Source organism: Ahaetulla prasina, chromosome 8, assembly GCF_028640845.1.
Source record: "Ahaetulla prasina isolate Xishuangbanna chromosome 8, ASM2864084v1, whole genome shotgun sequence".
In the NCBI taxonomy this organism is placed as follows: domain Eukaryota; kingdom Metazoa; phylum Chordata; class Lepidosauria; order Squamata; family Colubridae; genus Ahaetulla; species Ahaetulla prasina.
In genome coordinates, this window is record NC_080546.1 from 2,419,019 (window position 1) to 2,441,931 (window position 22,913).

The following is a 22,913-nucleotide window of genomic DNA, read 5'->3' on the forward strand; positions in this document are numbered from 1 at the left end:
CCTAAAACTTGTGCCTTGTGGACTGGCATTGGGTTGGTGGAGAGGCTGGAGGTTAGCAATGAACGAATGGCTCTACTGAGTGTCAGTAGATTGTCCATCAATTTATTTTCTGTCTAGAAGGAGCTGGGCTTTTTAATAGTGCCTGATTCTTCTGCAGAACCAGTGAGAAGAATTCAAGGCCTCTTCTGATTTTAAGCGAATATCTCAAATCCCTCTATCCTAAACTTTTGGAAATTTAAAGAAACTATTAAAAGGAGACAAGAACTTGGACAAAGACAAATAAGCTGAGACAAAGGGAAGGTGTGGCTTATTTTTATAGAAATAAAATGGACACTGTGCCAACTGAGATCGTAATTCAAAAAGAAGACAATTAAAGATAGAAGAAAAATGAAAGAAAGAAACTGTTTCTCCGGGTTTAAAATATCTACAATGCAATTTTATAATACAGTTAAGGAAAAAATGTTGGGAAATTGACTCCACGTACCAAAACATCTGAGAACAAAGAAACTTAAGCTGGCACCAAAATGGCTACTTATTATTTGTGATTTGCAATTGTATTAAAGAGTGACATCTAAAGGCAGAGGAAGATTGTAAGAGTCAAATAGCTTCCTAATGACTATTCCCATGAGGACTGGTGTTGGTGGGATTACACAACAGTTCTAAAAGAGAACTTTAGATGGCTTGTTTTTGGATTACAGAATTAAGTGGAGAATTGGTTATTCAAGCAAGAATCCAAAGGCAGAGAAAGAAGGCAAGAATGGAATAGCAGACTATTCCCACATAGATGGTTCTGTTGATGTGGTCACACGACATTTTTTAGAAAGAATTTAATGGCTGCTCGCAGATCTATGTTAAGAATTTAACTAGAAGTGACAATTACAGTAAAAATAATAATGATGTTTTGGGGAATGGAGGGAAAGATTGCAGAATAAATTGGGACAAGAGGGAAATGAATGTTACTATGCAGAGGAAAAAGTTATATATATTTTTTCTCACTTTTAATAAGTAAGGTAATAAAATCATTTGATTAAAAACTCCTAAGGAAACAGTTAAACACAATGGAGGAATAACTGGGGGAAACAACTAGTAATTACCCTTTTAAAATGCTAAATTTTTTGTTTGGTATTAAAAACTGATTAGATGGAAAATTCTTAAATATATGTTATTGATTTAGAGGCAAAGGAAGATGATAAGGAGGAATAGCCTTTGTGAATTCAGGACTATTCCTATGTAAGAAAGAAATTGCTATGTGATCGCTGGGCAGTTTTAAGAAAGAGTTTTTAGATGGTCTGACCTCTGATAAGTAATATAGATATAAAGTTCAGATTGGTGAAATTTAAGAAGTTAATAGAAAATCTACTAATGATGTTTTGAGAAATTAAATATGGGGACTAGACTTCATTTAAATACCTTTCAGAATGGGTTGAATTTGAATTTCTTTTTTTTAAAATAGATTTGTGCAAATAAATAGTTAAATTTAAGAAGGAGAAGAAAATATATTGTATTAGATTATAATGGAGGTGAAATTTAATATGTTTAAGGATGTACCTGACCAATAATTTGTTCACAATAATTTTTTTATTATTATATTTAGAAAAAATAAAAAATAAAAAGAATTGGCAAAAAAAAAAAGAACCAATGTCTGAAATGTGGACTGGCATCGGGTTGGTGGAGAGGCTGGAGGTTAGCAATGAATGAATGGATCTCCTCCCCTGAGTGTCAGTAGATTGCCTGTCAATTTATTTACTGTCTGGAAGGAGCTGGACTTTTTAATAGCGCCTGATTCTTCTGCAGAACCAGTGAGAAGAATTCAAGGCCTCTTCAAGTCACCCAAAGCAGATTGAGTAGCTCCTCAAGGACATTGTGACAAAGTCCACTTAGAATTTCCCATGGGGAATTTTGATAGCTTCTGTCTCCCCAACCCACCCTCCACGATGGTCTTTCTTAGTTTGTTCTGACCTGGGACTGAAAGTTGTAGATAAGCAGCAGATGGATGCGAATGCACTTTCCATTCCGATGTAACCCACCAATCTAGCTAGAGGAAGGAAAATGGGCTCGATGCAGAAGTGGTATTCAGCAGGTTCTGACCAGTTCTGGAGAACCGGTAGCGGAAATTTTGAGTAGTTTGGAGATCCGGTAAATACCATCTCTGACTGGCCCCACCCCTATCTATTCTCTGCCTCCCAAGTCCCAGCTGATCGGGAGGAAATGGGGATTTTGCAGTCTTTTCCCCTGGAGTGGAGAGGGAATGGAGATGTTACAGTGTCCTTCCCCTGATACGCCACCAAGCCACGCCCACCAAGCCATGCCCACAGACCTGGTAGTAAAAAAAATTGAATCCCATCACTGGCTCACTGGCCTTGGGGACAGGAATGCATCTGCACATTCAGAGTGGAACTCTTTACTTACCATTAAGGGCACCAAATTCAGCATTCTGTTTTATCATATAATACCTAAGTTGTGTCATTGCTTTCCGAAGTGGATCCCGTTTTGCCTTTTCAACAGCACCTGAAGGAGAGGTTTCATTACCATATAATAATAAGTTGGATTGAGACCCATCTGGAGTTGTGGTCAAGGCATCAGGCTAGAAGGAGGGAGACCATGAAATCTTTCCCCACCTTGGCCACAAAACCATCTAGGTGACCTTGGGCCAGTCACTTTGGCTCTGCCCTAGGAAGGAGGCAATGGCAAACCCCTTCTATAAACCTTGCCTCTTTGAAGTTCCAGCCAGCGTTCTTTTCCAGTACCAGAAGCTTGACAGAATGGAGAAGTGACCAGTTGTTTTTTCCTAGAAGGGCTGAGGAAGATTGGGGAATCGATTTATTAACTGGAAACCACTTCTATCAGGCCTTTGCTGGGAAGATAGATCACTGTGGAGATTACGTTTATGATATTTAATTAGACAACAATTGATAAGAGATGGATGGCATTAAGAAACAAACATGGGAATTTGATCCAGGACAAATTACGCTTAACTTTTGGGATCATTTGGGATAGATAACAGGCTGTGGTAAATTTTCCACAAGTTGATTAAAATAATCGTTTGTTAACACAGGGTTTTGAAACTTTAATCTTGTATTATTATTATTATGGTTAATCTTCAACTCGATTCACAGTCTGGGACTGGTAAAAAGGTTAACAGTTCAAGTCCTAACAATGGACCTAAGAGCTGTTAAAGTAACGCCTGAGGATATAAGCTCTTTGGAGTAGGGTGGTTTTTGTTTTCTGCAAAGTTGGGATATCCAGGTCGAATAAATTCAAAATTTCCATGTATCTAGGCAGCCCTTTGGGTATTGATCCAAAGGTTCCTAATACTATTGGTACAGCCATTGATTTCTTCCTCCATAGCTGCTAAACTTCAATTTGCAAATCACGATGTTTTGTTATTTTTTCTAGCTCTTTCTCTTCAATTTGTGCATCACCTGGTATTGCAATATCAATGAACCAGACTTCCCCCCCCCCCATAATAATGATGTCAGGCGTGTTGTGGGCCAGATGTCTGCCTGTTCGGATCCGAAAGTCCCACAGGATCTTGACGTGCTTATTTTGAAGAATTTTGTCAATTTGGTGTTCCCAGTGATTCTTGTTTCATTCGAACCCAAACTTCTGGCAAAGCTTCCAATGTATGATGTAATAAAGGAGAATATTTGTAGCTCAGGGTTGACATGAGGGGTCCTTGGTACTCTCTGAGCTTGCTTGGTTTTTTGCATACATTTTATTCTCCAAACTAGGTAACCTCATCAGTGTTAACAGCACTGTACAGTGTTACAGCAAATTGCACTCCTTACCAGCACTGATGATGTTACTTAGTTTGCGCAATGAAACACCTGCAAGAAAACAAGCAAGCTCAGAGAGCACCAATGTATGATTTTTGCAATTTGATTATGAGGTGAGATTTTGCTACAGCCACTTAAAAGGCGATCCACTGTTTCATCTTTCTCGTTGCATAAGCGACATTTGCTCTTGTTACTGGCGTTGAATTTTTGCTTTCATGGAATTGGTCTGGAAGGCTTGTTCTTGGGCAGCCAAAATGAAGCCTTCAACAACTGTAGCAAGAGAGGTTGTAAAGTGGGCAAAACTCACTGAACAACTGCTTTGATTAGCAAAAGACATTTTGGGATCAATTGTGGTCATAAGTCAAGACTACCTGCAATTTGACTTTACTGCAAGGTTATATTAACAGCATCTGAAACAGCACCTCTCCCCCCTTGCCTTTACAGCCCAAGAAACTAGGGAGGGTCTCTTGTGAGATGTTTCCCACATGCCTATGGCAGTTGCAGGCTAACCTGGATCTTTGCCAACCATTGTCTGGCTTTGGATTCTCCCTCTGTCTCCCAAACTCATTCCCACATACCATTACAGACCCTCAGAATTGATTAGTTAGCTGGATAAAATTAAAAACTTACATAATCTGATATACCAAAGGGTGTACAAAAACAGAAAGAAGAGCAGGAAAACGCCAAGTGTTGCACAATTGTAGCTTTGGAGACATTGTTCTAATTTGTTTGGAGGGCCTGTTTTTTGGAAAGGAAGACTTGATTAGAAATGATCTTAAGAGGTAACAATATGGGTCACACTATCTTCATGATGCCTTTTCACATGCTGTGGAACCCTAATCTGCAACTGCTCCAGAGCTGGGCCCTCAACAAGCAAACCTGTTCATGAAGAAGCCTTCATGAAATGCTCACCTTTGGAGGAGATGTTAAACCTGCCCTATACTCTATGATGGCCTCAGATTATAGACACAACATCCATGCCAGGCTTCACTGAGTAAAAGTGGGAGCAGAGTTTGGACACACCACTGAAGGGTCAAGGCATCCAGCCCAAGAAGGAACCGATAGATTCGGGCCTTGGACCAATGGTGGGTTTCAAAAAATTTAACTACCGATTCGATGGGTGTGGCTAGCTGGGAGGGCATGTGACTGAGTGGGCATGGCCAACTTGGCAACACTCACAGCCACACCCACACCCACCCATACCCACTCAGTCACATGACCCCCCCCACCTAGCCACGCCTACAGGAAAAGGTAGGAATTTTTTTGGAATTCCCACCTATCTATCCCCGCCCTCCCTTCATTAGTCACCCCCATTTCCCCCAGCCCTATAGCTCTGCTTCCTCTGCCACCACTACCTCTTTGCTCAGGCTGCTTACCTTCCAGGGCAGCTGGTCCAGAGTCTGGAAGGCAAGCTGACCGGAGTTTTCGGCAGCCCCCAGCCAGCCGCTGCTCCCAGAAAGCAGCTGGCAAAGAAGCTTCCCAGCCGCCGCCTCTTTGAGAGCCACTTTACAGCAGCTACAAAGTGGCTGTCAAAGAGGCAGCTGGCCGCAGGCCACCGAAAAGTCCCAGAGATCACTGAAAAAGCTGCTGCCATCACTGCCATGTTCTTCGCACATGCGTATCCCATTGGACTTGCAAGGCCATGGGATTTGCATGTGCGAAGAACATGATGGTGATGAACATGGCGAGTGGGGCACGAGTGGTGACCGGGGGACCAGTTTGGAAGTGTGGCCAGCCAGCCATCGCTACAGGTTCGGCAAGCTTGGCCAAATTTCTGCCAACGGTTCGCGCAAACCAGTGCAAACCAGCTGAATACCACCTCTGCCTTGGACCGAACTGTTCCTTGACTCTCTTGGGATGGAATAACCTCACGTGCCCTTCCCTTCCCCCCCCCATCCTCTCCCCCCATCCCTTCCCTTCCCTTCTCCCAGGGAGTTTCCAAGGCCAAGGATGGGCTTCAACCTGGATCTCTCCAATACTAAGTCACCCTTTCACACTCGCCCACACTCTGTACTGTCACTGTGCCCAACAGCCCAAAGCAGCCAACTTAACATAGCGCCACAACTGGGACCAACTTTGCTCACCCTCAGCAGACCAATGGCTGGCCTTGGCAAGGGGGCTTCTTCCCTTATGAGAGAATCCTTCTCTGTCGCTCCCTGTAATGGAACATCCCCAGTATTTGCTCCTTCCCCCTGAAATGGCTTCCCTCAGCTCCCCCATTACTGGGGACCTCAAAGGTTTTGGTAGGCCATGCTGTGTGTCCTCCTCTGAGCAGACCCTCCACCCCCTGTGCTTCCTCTGACAACATCCCAGGCTTAGCAGGGGGCCTCCATTCCCTTCTGCCTGAAGAGGGTCCAGAGCCTCCCTCCCTTCCCTCGGACCTCTCTCTCTCGGAAGGGTCTCCCTCCCACTGCTTGGCACGCATCCCCACAACCATCCCATTGATGGAAGGCTGTGGGGAGGCTGAATCTGCATCAGAGCTACAAATATGCCCAAAGTGCCAATGCAGCTAATTCCAGTTTCCTTGGCAGCTTAAGCATTAAAACTATAAAAATAATAAATAATTTTTTAAAAAACACAAAAAACAAGCAAACTCAAAGGACACACTTGATGGATCACCAGGTTTTTTTTCTGATGTCACTTTTCTATATTTCTTTACGAACAGGTTGGGCTCCCAAACCTGAGTTACTACACAGATTCTCTGATGCCTACTTACGTTGCGGACATTTAGCTGGAGCTACTGGACCTGACAGTTTTCCAGGCCTGACAGGACCTATTAAAAGACAGAAAACCAATTGACCTCCAATATGTCAAATGGGATCGTCCCCAGGCTAATGCATCACCCAAGAATCCTATCCCCAAAGAGGCGATGGCAGAAAAGGTAGCTTACCTTTCGCTCGTCGTGATTTGTGACCCATTTTACCTCATCAGTGCATGTAACATCTAATCCCAATGTGCACAGCTGGAGAATGGAGCAGATTATGAGAATTGATGTAGAATAGAATAGAATAGAATAGAATATTTTTATTTATAGACCGCCCTTCTCCCGAAGGACTCAGGGCGGTGTACAGCCAGGAATAAAATACAGAAAGAAAACAACAATCCAAAACTAAAAACAACCCTTAAAAAACCTATTCGATATGGCTACTTATAGATAAAATATTACCCTCTAAAATTTACAGAAAATTTAAAACCCATAAAATCAATTCGATAATTTAAAATTTAAGTGAGTCCAGCAAGACGAAATAAGTAGGTTTTAAGTTCACGGCGGAAGGTCCTAAGGTCAGGTATTTGTCAAATACTAGGGGGAAGCTCGTTCCATAGGGTAGGAGCCCCCACAGAAAAGGCCCTCCCCCTGGGGGCCGCCAGCCGGCATTGCTTGGCTGATGGCACCCTGAGGAGCCCCTCTCTGTGAGAGCGCACCGGTCGTTGGGAGATAGACGTTGGCAGTAGACGGTCCCGAAGGTATCCCGGTCCTAAGCCATGAAGCGCTTTAAAGGTAGTAACTAACACCTTGAAGCGCACCTGGAAGACAACAGGCAGCCAGTGCAGTCTGCGCAGGATAGGTGTTACATGGGAGCTCCGAACTGCTCCCTCAATAACCCGCGCAGCCGCATTCTGGACTAACTGGAGTCTCCGGGTGCTCCTCAAGGGGAGCCCCATGTAGAGAGCATTGCAATAGTTCCAGATGTAAGTGGAAATGCAAACATTTTGGTTAAAAAAGAGAAAGTGGTCAGCAAAATGGACACAGCTTCAGAATTAACTAACATCTCCTTTCCTGGATTTTATGTCCTTCTAGTAGACAATCACTGAAATTTATTTTATTTTTATTTATTTATTTTGTCACACAGTATATATAAGCGTAAGCATGAAATAACTATACAATATATAAGTATATATATATATATGAGGATATAATAACTAAATTAATTGGATATAACGAAAGGAAACAATAGGACAGGAACGGTAGGCACTCTTGTGCTCTTATGCACGCCCCTTACAGACCTCTTAGGAAAGGGGTGAGGTCAATAGTAGACAGTTTTTGGTTGAAGATTTGAGGATTTTGGGAAGAGACTATGGAGTCAGGTAGTTTATTCCAGGCATTAACAACTCTGTTACTGAAGTCATATTTTCTGCAATCAAGATGGGAGTGGTTAACATTAAGCTATTGTGTGCTCGTGTATTATTGCAGTTGAAGCTGAAGTAGTCTTTAACAGGAAGGACATTGTAATAGATGATTCTATGAGTTAAACTCAGGTCCTGTCGAAGGCAGCGGAGTTCTAAATTTTCTAAACCCAAGATTTCAAATCTGGTGGCATAAGGTATTTTGTTGTATTCAGAGGAGTGGAGAACTCTTCTTGTAAAATATTTCTGGACACATTCAATTGTATTGATGTCTGAAATGTGGTATGGGTTCCAGACAGTCGAGCTGTATTCAAGAATTGGTCTAGCAAATGTTTTATATGCTCTGGTTAGTAGAGTAGTGTTTTTGGAGAAGAAGCTACGCAAGATTAGGTTTACAACTCTTAAATATGAGCCACCAATATGCAGAGAAGAGCAGCAAAGATGATTAGGGGACTGGAGGCTAAAACAGATGAAGAACAGTTGCAGGAACTGGGTACTGTAGATCTAGTCTAATGAAAAGAAGGACTAGGGGTGATACAATAGCAGTCTGCCAATATTTGAAGGGTTGCCAAAAAAAAGCACCTATTCTCAAAACCACCTGAAGGCAGAACAAGAAGCAATGGATGGAAACTAACCAAGGAGAGAGCCAACATAGAACTAAGGAGAAATTTCTTGACAATTCATTTAACCACTGGAACAGCTTGCGTCCAGAAGTTGTGGATGCTCCAACACTGGAGGTGTTTTGATTGAACAACCATTTGCCTGATATGGTATAAGGCTTTCTGCTTGAACAGGGGATTGGACTAGAAGACTTCCAAGGTCCCTTCCAACTCTATTATTCTGTATTCTGTTACATCTTCAGGTGAAAATGTGGAGTAAGTTTTTGAGGCTTTCCTTAGAAGATTAGGTGCTAATCTGGCATCCCAGGACTCTATGGCTTTCCCTGAAGTCAGTTTAGGGTCTTTAATATTCATTGTAGGATCGCAGATTGCTCAAATGCAGCCCAGAAATAAAAGGTTGGATTGCACTGGGTCGCACAGCAATGAACATGCACCAAATATGGAACAGCACGAACATCAGCCTGGCAACCAAGTATAGGTTAGTCCGCCCTATCGTGTTCCCCATAGCTACCCATGGTTGCGAAAGTTGGACCTTAAAAAAGCAAGACAGGAAGAAAATTGTGGTGCTGGAGAAGGCGCCTGTGTATTCCTCGGGCAGCAAACATGACTAACAAGCAAGCCCCAGAGAGCATAACACCAGCATGTCACTGGAAAGGAAAATCAAAAACTGTGTCTCCCTTACTTTGGCCACGTCATGAGGAGGAATTCACCAGAGAAGGCAATTATCTTTGGAAGAGTTAGCTCTTAGGAAACTAGGCCGCCAAAGAACACAGTGGCTGGACACCCTCAAAGCTGACCCCAGCCAGAGCAGAGAACGACTGGAAGAAGCAGCGCAAGATCGGAAGAGGTGGGGAGACCACCTGGCCCACAGAATCACCAAGAGTCAGACAGACACGACTGAATGGATACCATCGTCATCAATATTCATTGGGCTTTCCCAGTCGTAGGTTGGCAAAGAAGCTCCAATCTCTTGCTTTGGACTTCTTCTTGGATGCTTGAGTGTGTGTGAATCGTTTCCTTAAACTCCTTCAGTTTCTTTAGCTAATCTCTCCCATTGCTGTCTCTGTCTTACTGCTCCAGGTTCTGCCTTCTTTTTGCTGTTACGACCTGCCCAGGGGTGAAATCCAGCAGGTTCTGACGGGTTCTGGAGAACCGGTAGTGGAAATTTTGAGTAGTTCAGAGAACTGGCAAATACCACCTCTGGCTGGCCCCAGAGTGGGGTGGGAATGGAGATTTTGCAATATCCTTCCCCTGCCACGCCCACCAAGCCACACCCACCAAGCCACACCACGCCCAACCAAGCCACGCCCACAGAACTGGTAGTAAAAAAAATTGAATTCCACCACTGAACCTGCCCCAATTTTCTCCTCGGTTCCCTCTCACTGTTAGGGGAAGGTAGTGGGCATAGGAACGGGATACCTACCCAAACTCTGGACTCTTGGTCTACTTTACCAGAATTAAATTGTGAGTAGGAGCTCCACCGGACTTACTCTTTGTGTCTTCAGCTGGATTTTCCTTCTGACAGTTTTTGACAGTTTGTTCCTTTATGAGGTAGAATATTCAACTTCTGCCTCTCTCCCATTGGCTGGTTGCTGGGCCCAATCAGCATTCAGCACATAGCCTTCAGTTTCCTTCTTTGACCCCCAGAAACCTGCGTATTAATTTGTGAATTTCAGATGGTCCTCCGGAAATATATTTCACAATGAATTTTCTTCTACTGATTTAAAACTGTCTGATTGGCAGAAGAGGCCTGAGGCCATTGCAAAGCCCGTGAAGCCCATCTTGAGAATTGCAAGAAATGATCAAGATCCATGAATTCACCTTTTACCACCACCACCCCCAAATTTAAGGCACTAAAGTTCTGATGCTGAATGTCTCCTCCTCTTCCTCCTCTCCGTCTTCCTCTCCTCCTCCTCGTCTTCATCTTCATCTTCCTCTCCTCCTCCTCCTCTTCCTCCTCTTCATCTTCTCCTCCTCCTCCTCTTCCTCCTCTCCATCTTCCTCTCCTCCTCCTCCTCTTCCTCCTCTCCATCTTCCTCTTCTCCCCCTCCTTGGTTCCTCGTCTTGGTGCTTAAGGCAGCACCTAACATTTCCCCTTAAAGACCCTTCCCAGTTGAAAAATTATGAATGACCCCAAAGAACTTTTGTTTGTTGGTTATATTTATAAACAAACAAACAAATATCAGTAATAAATAAATAAATAAATAAATAAATAAATAAATAATAAACCAATTAGAAAGTAGCATAAATATTTTTCATGGAATAACACCCTGTATTTTAAATACCACAAAAAATTAAATTAGATTAGATTAAATTAGATTACATTAAATTAGATTAGATTAAATTAGATTAAATTAAATTAAATAGAGCCCAAATGATGCTCCACAGATGCACTTAGAAATAAAAACCGAAATCGCTCAAAGCAGAATCTGCTAACATATATTTTTTTTCTTTGCATTAATTCGTCTTAGAAGCTCTGTTTAAAAAAGGATCAAAAATTAGTGTTAACTGGAAGTTTTTTGGCTGGAATCTCTATTATGTTGCAAAAGCAAATGAAAGGAAAACCTGGCATGATGTCAAGTACTTTTGCAAGTCCAGAGATTCCCACTTGACCTCCATCCTGAATGAGGAAGAACAGGGTTGGTATTATTATTATTATTATTATTATTATTATTATTATTATTATTATTATTATTATTATTATTATTATTATTATTATTATTCACAAAATGACAGTATACACAGCATACGACATTACTATGCTGGATTTTGTATCACTAATCACTAGTCGAACACTTCCCAAGCATTTAGGACTGCGTGATATATTATTATGTGATGAGATCCCAGTAAGGTGGCCTTCTGCAGCTGACTAATGGTGATCTTCTCAGCGCCAATTGTTTTTAAATGCTTGCCTAGGTCTTTAGGCAGAGCGCCCAGTGTGCCGAGTACCACTGGAACCACCTGCACTGGTTTATGCCAGAGTCTCTGCAGTTCAATTCTCAAGTCCTGATATCTGGTGAGTTTTTCAAGTTGTTTCTCATCGATTCTACTGTCACCAGGTTTGGCAATGTCGACTATCCACACTTTTTTCTTCTCCACAATCGTGATATCCGGAGCATTGTCTTCCAAAACTTTGTCAATCATCATCATCATCATCATCATTATTATTATTATTATTATTATTTAACACAAAATGACAGTATACACAGCAAACGAGATAACTATGCTGGATTTTGTATCACGGATCACTAGTCGAACACTTCCCAAGCGTTTAGGACTGCATGATGTAACGGCGAATTATGCAAGCAGATCCCAGTAAGGTGGCCTTCTGCAGCTGACCAATGGTGATCTTGTCAGCGCCAATTGCTTTTAAGTGCTTGCCTAGGTTTTTAGGCACAGCTCCCAGGTTGCCGAGTACCACTGGAACCACCTGCATTGGTTTATGCCAGAGTCTCTGCAGTTCGATTCTCAAATCTTGATATCTGGTGACTTTTATTTTTATATTATTATTATTATTATTATTATTATTATTATTATTATTATTATTATTATTATTATTATTATTATTATTATTATTATTATTATCTTCCTTGTCATATTTGGGGCTTTCAACACAGCACTCCATCTTGGCTAAATGCTTGCATCTTCCTATCCTTCTCTGCTATTGTTTTAAATTTCCATGCACAAGTGTTTGATAACTTTTTGCAAATGGAGTTGCGTCAACACTGGAGGTTTTTAAGAATAGATTGAACAACTATTTGACTGGAATGGGAAAGGATCCCCTGCTTGAGCAGATGGTTGGACTAGAAGACCTTCAAGGTCCCTTCCAATTTTTGTTATTTCGTATCTTAACTGACCAGGATGCTATACACAATAAAATCCCCAAAGCTTTAACCAAAAACTTTCTACTATTGACCTCACCCCATTCCTAAGAGGTCTGTAAGGGGTGTGCATAAGAGCACAAACGTGCCTACCGTTCCTATTGTTTCCTTTCATTATCTCAAATTAATATAATTATTACATACTTATGCTTATATATTATATAGTTATTTCATGCTTATGCTTATATATACTGTTGTGACAAAATAAATAAATGGCTCCCATTCAGAATAAACTCTTTGACTCCCACTCCCCACTCAAAAGGCTGCTAACTGTGTTTTTGGCAAGCTTCCATGGAACAGCGATGGGGCATAAAGGTGGAAGCCCTTATGTCCCATCTTCAAAACCGTGATGTGACTTGTCTCAGCACAGAACAGAGCAGATTTTTCTTCAGGCAGAACGGAGTTCTCTGGCGAGCAACAGTGAACTGTTTGTTGTTAAATTTAGACACTGGGGCTGCACAAACCTAACGTGAATCTCTTGAGTGTGGAGTCCCATTTTGTGAAGCTGCTCCATTTTTCCTTTCCATTTTTGTGTCTTTGTAGAAGTACATCTCTTCAAACCTCAACGAGTCTGCCTGGATTGGCCTAACGGATGAAAATGTGGAAGGCCAGTGGGAGTGGTCGGATGGTTCCAGGTTAATAATACAGTGAGTCTCTAGGATATGATCATTTGAAGTCTACCCCTCAAGCCTTACGTCAAACCCACAGCTTCATTAAATAAATTTCTTAATTTAGGCTCCAGGCAGCTCAGATTGGCATGGGAGCTACAGAGTACGATTAATGCTAACAGAGTTTATGCTAAACATAAGAGTTGATGCGTGCTTCCTGTTGTCACGTGATGCACTGTAGCCAGACAAAATCAACAATATTACGGCTTCATACAATGGCCTGCTTTCAGGGGAGAAATGCTACCGGTTCAGGCTGCTTGTCCCGAACCGATAATAAAAAACGCTACTGGTTCACCAAACCGGTAGTAAAAAAAGTAAAAAAAAAAAAGTTCCAAAGATCATCAGAACTGTTTTTTGTTTTTTTTAGTTTTTAAAGCATTTTTAACTACCGGTTCCAGAGAACTGGTAGTAAAAAATGCTTTTAAAAAGAAAAAATGGTTCCCAAATTCGCGCGCCACAGCTGATTCCCCCTCCTTTTCTACTTATCTTTCCGAAGCCTCATTTTGGCGTGTACTGTGCATGTGCATGTGCAGAGCGCGTGTTGGTGCGTGTGCGCGTGCAGCGGGCACTTGGCACATAGCACACATGTGCAGCCAGCGAACCGGTAGCAAACCGGTTCAGATTTCCCCACTGCCTGCTTTCACATAACCTGCTGAGAAAATGGGCTGGATTTCCAGCAGACTGACCCATGAGTGACCCAACCTTGCCTAATGTGTGAACCCAGTTCATTTGTGCCAATTCCTGCCCCAGTGCAGGCTATGCTTCAGAATGGGGCAAAGGTTTTGGCTTCAGCCTTATGCAACTGGTCCTCTTTTGCCAACAAGCCCTCCAAATTTTGGCCAAAGCACATATTGGCTTGATCTTGCATCTCCAGGGATTCTGCCCACTATTTTGCCTGGGAAAGTGAACAAGGGGGGGAGGGGCAGCAGTGGGGAGAAGAGCAGCAAATCCCTCAGAGCTCCTCCGCTCCTTCTTATCTCCACCTCCACTCTTAAGTTTGTCTTTCCTTTAAACAACTTTTACTCCTTTTGCTGCATTTAGAAATCCAACTGTCAGTCCTGTCCAAACTTGGTTCCTTAAGTAAGAATGATCCTCGACTCCATTAGGCGTGAAAGGTTTACTTCACTAAAGGCCAAGTGGATTACAGTATGGCAAAGCCAGAGCTGAAGTTTGCATGCCAAACTTTTCCTGTTAACTTTTCCTATCCAGTTCCTCCCCGCTTGCTAATCTCTTATTGACCAATTATATTTGAATAAATTGTTTTGGGAACTGTCTCTTCCATTCACAGCCCTTTGATCTTGAGATGGTGTCTCTGGAAGCTACTATGAGTTGTTAGCCTTTATCCTCTCCCTCCCGTCTCCCTCCCCCCATAGTTCATGGCAGGCTGGCAGCTAGCGAATGCAAAGCTCAAGCATTATAATGGCAGTTAGGACACCAACCCTCCCTCTCTCTCTTCTTAGATACTGGGCCAATGGCAATCCCAATGGATCCTTTAGTGATGGAGAAGCAGATAAAACTCTCAAGAAGTGATCTGAACTGGATCGATGACGATTGCCAAGATCTTGAAAGATGGGTTTGTAAGGAGAGATTAGTTGCAGGTTCCAATAACATTAATCAACCATGTTGACTGGCATGTTAAAGATGAAGATAAAATGAGGAATGTGATTTTTTAGAACCAAAACAGATTTCTATGGCAGTCACAATATAAACATGCATTTCCAACTATAAAGGTCTCCAGTATGATACCTATAGAGGTAAACCACAGGAATCCATATTTTATTGACTGTTGTTGTTTTTGAGTTAGTGCATGGATTGAAAATGATGTGGAAATAATTGCTGGGCTTCACTTGAGCACAGTAATCTAAGTTCTTTTAGGATTCCTTGAGTCTGAAAAGAAAATGGGATCAGGGGTCTACGGAGTATGGTAAAAAAAAACACCTCATCTATGTACCCAATGGTGCAACTGAAGCTCTGCCTGGCACTTGTGTGTGTGTCTGTGTGTGTCTGTGTCTAAGTGTGATGTGTAAGAGCGTCTGACATGGGCTGGACCAAGCAGAGGTAGGGTGTTGTTAGAGTTATCTGTCTCATTAGACAATAACTTCACTGCCTGAGTTGGTTTAGAGGTTGGAGATGGACAAAATGGTTCCAAGGGATCTGATGTCAGTTTGATTTTAATCCCCTCCCCTGTTGGCAGCCTGGAGTTTGCAGCCTGATGTTTTGTAAGGTTGAGGATTATGTCCCGAAGTGGGGACAGCAAAAGGGAGCCCAGTGGAAATTGCTCAACTCTGGATCCAAAGAACTTTACTGCACCAAGGGGAGAGAAAAAAGAAGCCATTGATTTGACTGGCTCGTCTAAATGGTTTTCATCTGCCATAACCAAAGGCTCCTGGGATCAGTTTCTATAGCATCATAAAGAAACTCCTTAGGTCTGTCAGTGTTGCTGTTAAAACATTTTGTTGTTTTGTCACTAAGTTGTGTCCGACTCTTAGCAACCCCACGGACCACAGCACACCAGGGAGCCCTTGTCCTCCACTGTCACCTGGAGTCACCAATTCACATTCGTTGCAATGATGACACTATCTATCTCATCTTCTGCTGTCCCCTTCTCCTTTTGCTTTCCATCTTTCCCAACATCAGGGTCTTTTCCAAGGAGTCCTCTCTTCTTATTAGGTGGCCAAAGTATTTGAGCTTCAGCTTTGGTATCTGTCCCTCCAAAGGGCAGTTGGAGTTTATTTCCTTTAGGATTGACTGATTGGATCTCCTCTTAGAACACAATCCATGGAATAATAGGGCTGGAAGGGATCTTAGAGATCTTCTAGACCAACCCTCTGCCCAAGGCAGGAGTCTTTAAACAATCCTGGACAGTGTCCAATCTCTTCTTGACAACTCCAGCAATGGAGCACTCGCAACTCCAGGAGGCAAGCTAGTCCACTGATTAATTGTTCTGACTCCTAGGTTATGACTCCTCTCTCTAACAAGCTTCCATCTACAACTTCATTTCTAATCATGGCTCATTACAACTACTAAAATGTTTAGGGGAGATTATTCTGGGAAGTTCTTGTTTTTTGTGTGTTTGGGTCTATGGGCACTCAGATATTCAAGCCAGAATTCAAGAAACAACAACCCAGCAAATATTTCTGAGACAAGAAGAAAGGTGTCAATATCTAAGGGATAGCCGCAAAGAAGAAGGGGTCAATCTATTCTCCGAAGCATTTGAAAGCAGGACAAGAAGCAATGGATGGAAACTGAACAAAGGGAGATCAATCTGGGCCTCTGGTGGCTCAGCAGACTAAGTCTGTCTGTTATTAACACAGCTGCTTGCAATTACTGCAGGTTCAAGTCCCACCAGGCCCAAGGTTGACTCAGCCTTCCATCCTTTATAAGGTAGGTAAAATGAGGACCCAGATTGTTGGGGGCAATAAAAGTTGACTTTGTATATAATATACAAATGGATGAAGACTATTGCTTAACAGTGTAAGCTGCCCTGAGTCTTTGGAGAAGGGCGGGATATAAATTCAAATAAAAAAAAATAAACCTGGAACTAAGGAGAAATTTCCTGACAGTGAGAATAATTAATCAGTGGAATGGCTTGCTTTCACAAGTTGTGAGTGCTCCAACACTGGAGGTTTTTGAGAAGAGATTGGAGAACCATTTGTCTGACATGCTATAGGGTCTCCTGCTTGAGTAGGGATTGGACTAGAAGATCTCCAAGGTCCCTTCCAACTCTGTTATTCTATTTTTCTGATTTGCTCATTCGTTAAGTGCCATGAGGTTCCCAGATCCCAGCAGCTGGCTTATTGTGGGACTTTGCACATTCGCACCAATGAATTTCATGCACAGATGGAACACTGCTTGGAACTTTCTACCATTTATGAAGATACTACAATCAACAACAGGAAAGGGTTTTGTTTTTTTTCAAAATGTTTAAAATGTGCACAGGTAATCACAATCAGAAGGAGAAGCTAGTTGTTGAAGAAGCATTGTCAGGACACAAATTACAGCAACTGCAGTCTATTGATCTTTTGCTACCAGAAGTGAGCTATGACGGAAGGATTTGGCAGAAGTTATTGTCGTCATCCACAACTCTCAAAGGTTTTTGAAACAACACCGTTCTGCAGGTAAACTTGGTAGAATTTTCTTTACAGAGCCAAACCACTGACTTTTGCTACTGTTTTTGTTTTGTTTTTTATATATTTGAGTAGAGAATGGGAAACACCAATTTCATCCCATTCCCTTTGGACTGGGGTCCAGTTTACAAGCTGGGATTCTTTTCGCACTGCAGTTAAGATTGCTCCAACAATTCCCAGGTGTAGGACATTTTTTTTTAATTTCAACACACTTGTCCCTTGTGAAAGAGGCGGGGTCTGGCTTATATTTCATCCAGAAACTGAAAAAAGAGAAGGAGTCCTCATTAAAACCATCATTTCCTTATCACCTCAAGGACTTCCAAACTATACAGTAGCCCAGATCTCTAAAATGATATATGATTTTCTAGAAATCGAATGAACAAAATTAACCAAGAGACTACTGGCTAAGGCATCGGGCTAGAAAACAGGAGACTGAGAGTTCTAGTCCCATCTTAGGCAAGACTTTGGTCCAATTGACAGGAGTTCTAGTCTTGTCAGGGGTGAATTTGGGCTGATCACCAGGAGATGGCGAGTTCTAATCCCACTATAGGCATGGAAGCCAACTGGGTGACTTTGGGTCAATCACCAGGCGACAGTGAGTTCTAGTCCCACCTTAGGCAGGAAAGCTAGCTGGGTGACTTTGGGCCAGTCCCTCTCTCTCAAACCAAGCCCCACTCACAGAGTTGTGGGGAAAATAGGAGGAGGAAGAAGTGCTAGGTATATTCTCCACCTTGAGCTATTTGTAATAATAATAAAGACGGGTACAAATAAGTACATAAATAAGTTGTTTCATTGGGTTTAAGTTGGCCAAGAAAAAAATATTCTAATAATTTAATACTTACCTTTTAATATTCCGAAGATTCTCAAACTCTGTGGAATTGCCAGTGCCTTCTGAGGTTTGTGCAAGTGAACCAAGGAGCAGGGCTCCAGTCAAGCTGAGCAAAGATGCTCAGGTTGTTTTTAAAAAGTGAAGTTCTGGTCCTCCAAAGTGCTCATGATCCATCTCCCTTCCAGGGTACATCTACCCCTCAACCCACAGTTTGAAAACCTCTGTTCTAAGGATGCTTACACTTCCTGTTCTTTGCCCTGTGCTCATGCTGCAAATGGGCTATTCCTATTCTAGGAACAACCTTGGGAGAGGTTGCTTCCCAACCTTGCTTCCCAACAGGCCAGTCTTCGTAGGAACCAGTCCTTGAACTCGGGACCAGGCAGCTTTGGAATAGAATAACCCATACCTCATTTCTGACATTAATACAATTGAGCGTGTCCAGAAATATTTTACAGGAAGAGTTCTCCACTCCTCTGATTACAACAAAATACCTTATGCCACCAGACTTGAAATCCTGGGCTTAGAAAATTTAAAACTCCGCCGCCTTCGGCATGACTTGAGTTTAACTCATAGAATAATCTGTTACAATGTCCTTCCTGTCGAAGACTACTTCAGTTTCAATCAAAACAATACACGAGCACACAATAGATTTAAGCTTAATGTGAACTGCTCCAATCTTGATTGCAGAAAATATGATTTCAGTAACAGTTGTTAATGCCTGGAATGCACTACCAGACTCTGTGGTCTCTTCCCCAAATCCCCAAAGCTTTAACCAAAGACTATCTACTATTGACCTCACCCCATTCCTAAGAGGTCTGTAAGGGGCATGCATAAGAGCAGCAGCGTGCCTACCGTTCCTGTCCTAATGTGCCCCTTGATCGTATCCAACTCGTATAATTATTTCATGCTTATATATATGCTTATATGTCCTATAGTTATTTCATGCTTATGCTTATATATACTGTTGTGACAAAATAAATAAATAAATAAATAAGAATAGAATAGAATAGAATAGAATAGAATAGAATAACAGAATTGGAAGGGACCTTGGAGGTCATCTAGTCCAACCCCCACTTAGGCAGGAAACCCTACACCACTTCAAACAAATGGTTATCCAACATCTTCTTAAAAACTTCCAGTGTTGGAGCATTCACAACTTCTGCAGGCAAGTAGTTCCACTTATTACTTGTTCTAACTGTCAGGAAATTTCTCCTTAGTTCCAAGTTGCTTCTCTCCTTGATGAGTTTCCACCCACTGCTTCTTGTCCTGCCCTCAGGTGCTTTGGAGAACAGGTCGACTCCCCTCTTCTTTGTGGCAACCCCTGAGATATTGGAACACTGCTATCCTGTCTCCCCTAGTCCTTCTTTTCATTAAACTAGGCATACCCAGTTCCTGCAACTGTTCTTCATGTGTTGTAGCCTCCAGTCCCCTAATCATCTTTGCTGATCTTCTCTGAATTCTTCTAGAGTCTCAACATCCTTTTTACATCGTGGCGACCAAAACTGGATGCAATATTCCAAGTGTGGCCTTACCAAGGCATTATAAAGTGGTACTAACACTTCACGTGATCTTGATTCTATCCCTCTGTTTATGCAGCCCAGAACTGTGTTGGCTTTTTTAACAGCTGCTGCACACTGCTGGCTCATATCTAGATGGTTATCCACTAGGACTCCAAGATCCCTCTCACAGGTACTACTATTGAGCAAGGTACCACATATACGGTACTGGTGCATTTTGTTTTTCTTCCCTAAATGTAGAACCTTATTTTTTTCACTGTTGAATTTCATTTTGTTAGTTAGCACCCAATGTTCATGTCTGTCAAGATCCTTCTGTATCTTGAGCCTATCTTCTGGAGAGTTGGCTATTCCTGCCAGCTTGGTGTCATCTGCAAATTTGATGAGTTCCCCATCTAACCCCTCGTCCAAGTCATTGATGAAGATGTTGAAACATACTGAGCCTAAAACAGAGCCTTGGGGTACTCCACTGCATACCTCTCTCCATGTAGATGCAGTTCCATTGAGGACTATGCGTTGAGTGTGTTTGGTCATCCAGTTACGAATCAATCTGGTGGTGATGCTTTCTAGCCCACATTTTTCAATTTTATCTAGTAGTAGGTTATGGTCTACTTTATCAAATGCTTTACTGAAATCGAAGTAATTTATATCAACAGCATTCCTCTGGTCCACTAATTTTGTCACTTTGTCAAAGAATGCAATAAGATTAGACTGGCACCATCTGTTTTTGACAAACCCATGTTGGTTTTTGGTTATTAGTTTGTTTGCTTTTAGGTGTTTGCTGATTTTTTTGCTTGATTTTCTTTTCCAGAATCTTCCCTGGTATTGAGGTCAGGCTGATAGGTCTGTAGTTTCCTGGATCTATTTTTTTTCCTTTTTTGAAGATGGGAACTACATCAGCTCTTTTCCAGGATCTTTTTTGTGCAGTTGTTGGTTTTTTTCCTTGCTGCATTCAGTTGGGATACAACTAGGAGTTCCTCATTTTCACAGATGAATCTCAGAGTGGCTAGTAGTGCCAGTAGACTCTCCAACTTTCCCTTCCAAGAAATCCAACCGGTTTGCATTTGGTGCAGGTATAATTTGGATCCTCCACAGGGGTGAATACATTTGTGGCACATACTTTGCAAATCATTACACAGTTGGCCTCTTTTTCCAAGACTTTGTCGATCTTCATGCAGAGGTTCCCAATAAATCCAAAGCAAGCAGAATCTTTTTATATAATGTTTTCCATACCATAGTCTTGGGGAGGAGGGGGGAGAGAGGGCTTCCTTCTGTTAAAAATGAGTCTCTGTCTCTCTCTAAAATTTATTATTTAAAATTATTTGCTAAACAAATAATTCCCTCAACACTGTCAGACTATTCATTGAATCTGCACTACTATTAATCGTTTCATAGTTCCCATCACCAATCTCTTTCCACTTATGACTGTATGACTATAACTTGTTGCTGGCAATCCTTATGATTTATATTGATATATTGATCATCAATTGTGTTGTAAATGTTGTACCTTGATGAACGTATCTTTTCTTTTATGTACACTGAGAGCATATGCACCAAGACAAATTCCTTGTGTGTCCAATCACACTTGGCCAATAAAAATTCTATTCTTGTGGCTAATTTTATAATAGTACTTAAGTACTCAAATAGTACTTAATAAGGAAGCAAAGGCAAATCAGGTGTGTTCTTAAGCATTGGTATCATGTCGTTGTTGAAAGTGTACTACTCCCTCAAAATATAGTGTTGGAAGAAATGTCCATCTGGGTTCAATTCCAAGTGAGGAAAAAGACACTTGAAACATGGAGACTGCTTGGAAAGATGGTTTAAGGGTGGACAGGTCCACATGGTTTGAGTTCCTGAACAGAAAAGGGCTGAGCTGCTGAGCATCCTTGGTTTTATGCTTTCTCTGAGCTTTGAACTTCCTGGGGCACAGGAAGAGTATCCTGATTGCTTGTCAGACCCCCAGGGGATGGGGGTCTTAGCAAGCCTTGCTGGATGATGTAATCTTCCCAGGTGCCATGTGGTGAGTTTCTGTTGCTAGATGGGTCCTATTGTGTTGTAGATGATGGTCCCATTGACAAAGGTGGGGGGGGGGAGGCAGGAAGCTGCAGGGATGTGCTTTGTCCTTAAAACATGTTTCTCCATTTCTCATCCAGGGAAATATAATAATCTGCCCTTTTTAATATTTTCTAAAATCTTTTAGGAGAGGGGTGGGTGCTAACTTCCTACAATAGTTTATGAACCCACAAAGGGGGGGGGAAAATCACTCAGCTTGCAAAAAAAAAAGATTTACAGTCATAAGTCTTCAGTTAATGTAAAAAGGAATAGAAAAAAAGTAAATCTTCTTTGTGTACTTGTCAAACACACACACACACCTCCTCACACATCATTTGCTAGGCTCCCAAAAATCACATGGAGCAACAAAGAGGAAAAGAGGCCTCTGGTGGCTCAACAGACTAAGCAGTTTGTTATTAACACAGCTGTTTGCAATTACTGCAAGTTCAAATCCCACCAGGCCCAAGGTTGACTCAGCTTTCCATCCTTTATAAATGAGGACCCAGATTGTTGGGGGCAATAAAAGTTGACTTTGTATATAATATACAAATGGATGAAGACTATTGCTTAACACAATGTAAGAATAGAATAGAATAGAATAGAATTTTTTATTGGCCAAGTGTGATTGGACACACAAGGAATTTGTCTTGGTGCATATGCTCTCAGTGTACATAAAAGAAAAGATACGTTCATCAAGGTACAACATTTACAACACAATTGATGATCAATATATCAATATAAATCATAAGGATTGCCAGCAACAAGTTATAGTCATACAGTCATAAGTGGAAAGAGATTGGCGATGGGAACTATGAAACGATTAATAGTAGTGTAGATTCAGTAAATAGTCTGACAGAGGGAATTATTTGTTTAGCAGAGTGATGGCCTTCGGGAAAAAAACTGTTCTTGTGTCTAGTTGTTCTGGTGTGCAGTGCGTCGTTTTGAGGGTAGGAGTTGAAACAGTTTATGTCCAGGATGCGAGGGATCTGCAAATATTTTCACGGCCCTCTTCTTGATTCGTGCAGTATACAGGTTCTCAATGGAAGGCAAGTTGGTAGCAATTATTTTTTCTGCAGTTCTAATTATCCTCTGAAGTCTGAAGCCGCCCTGAGTCTTCGGAGAAGGGCGGGATATGAATTCAAATTTAAAAAAAAAGATGGTTTGCAAGCTAAACAAAGTTTCCTTTTCCGATGCAAAAGGCAAACAAGCAACCAAAACCAAAAGCAATTTTGAGGAATGACTGTTTTTTTCTGGAATAACAAAAAAAAAAGGACCCTTGGAAACTTCTTAGCTCTGCTGAACTGACCCTAGAAACTTCTTG

At 41.8% G+C, this 22,913-nt stretch overlaps 1 protein-coding gene across 1 annotated transcript in view; it reads right to left on the bottom strand.

The window, feature by feature from the left end:
* Positions 1–989: 989 nt before the first annotated feature.
* LOC131203490 (C-type lectin domain family 4 member F-like) overlaps positions 990–22,913 on the bottom strand; it is a 44,664-nt gene continuing 22,740 nt past the window's right edge. Inside the window, exons 10-12 of the mRNA XM_058193797.1 lie at positions 6,493–6,549; positions 4,407–4,514; positions 990–2,508 (exon numbers count right to left, since the gene is read on the bottom strand). Coding sequence (XP_058049780.1) covers positions 6,504–6,549 — 46 coding nt within the window. The 3' untranslated portion in view covers positions 990–2,508; positions 4,407–4,514; positions 6,493–6,503. The remainder of the gene's footprint in view (positions 2,509–4,406; positions 4,515–6,492; positions 6,550–22,913) is intronic.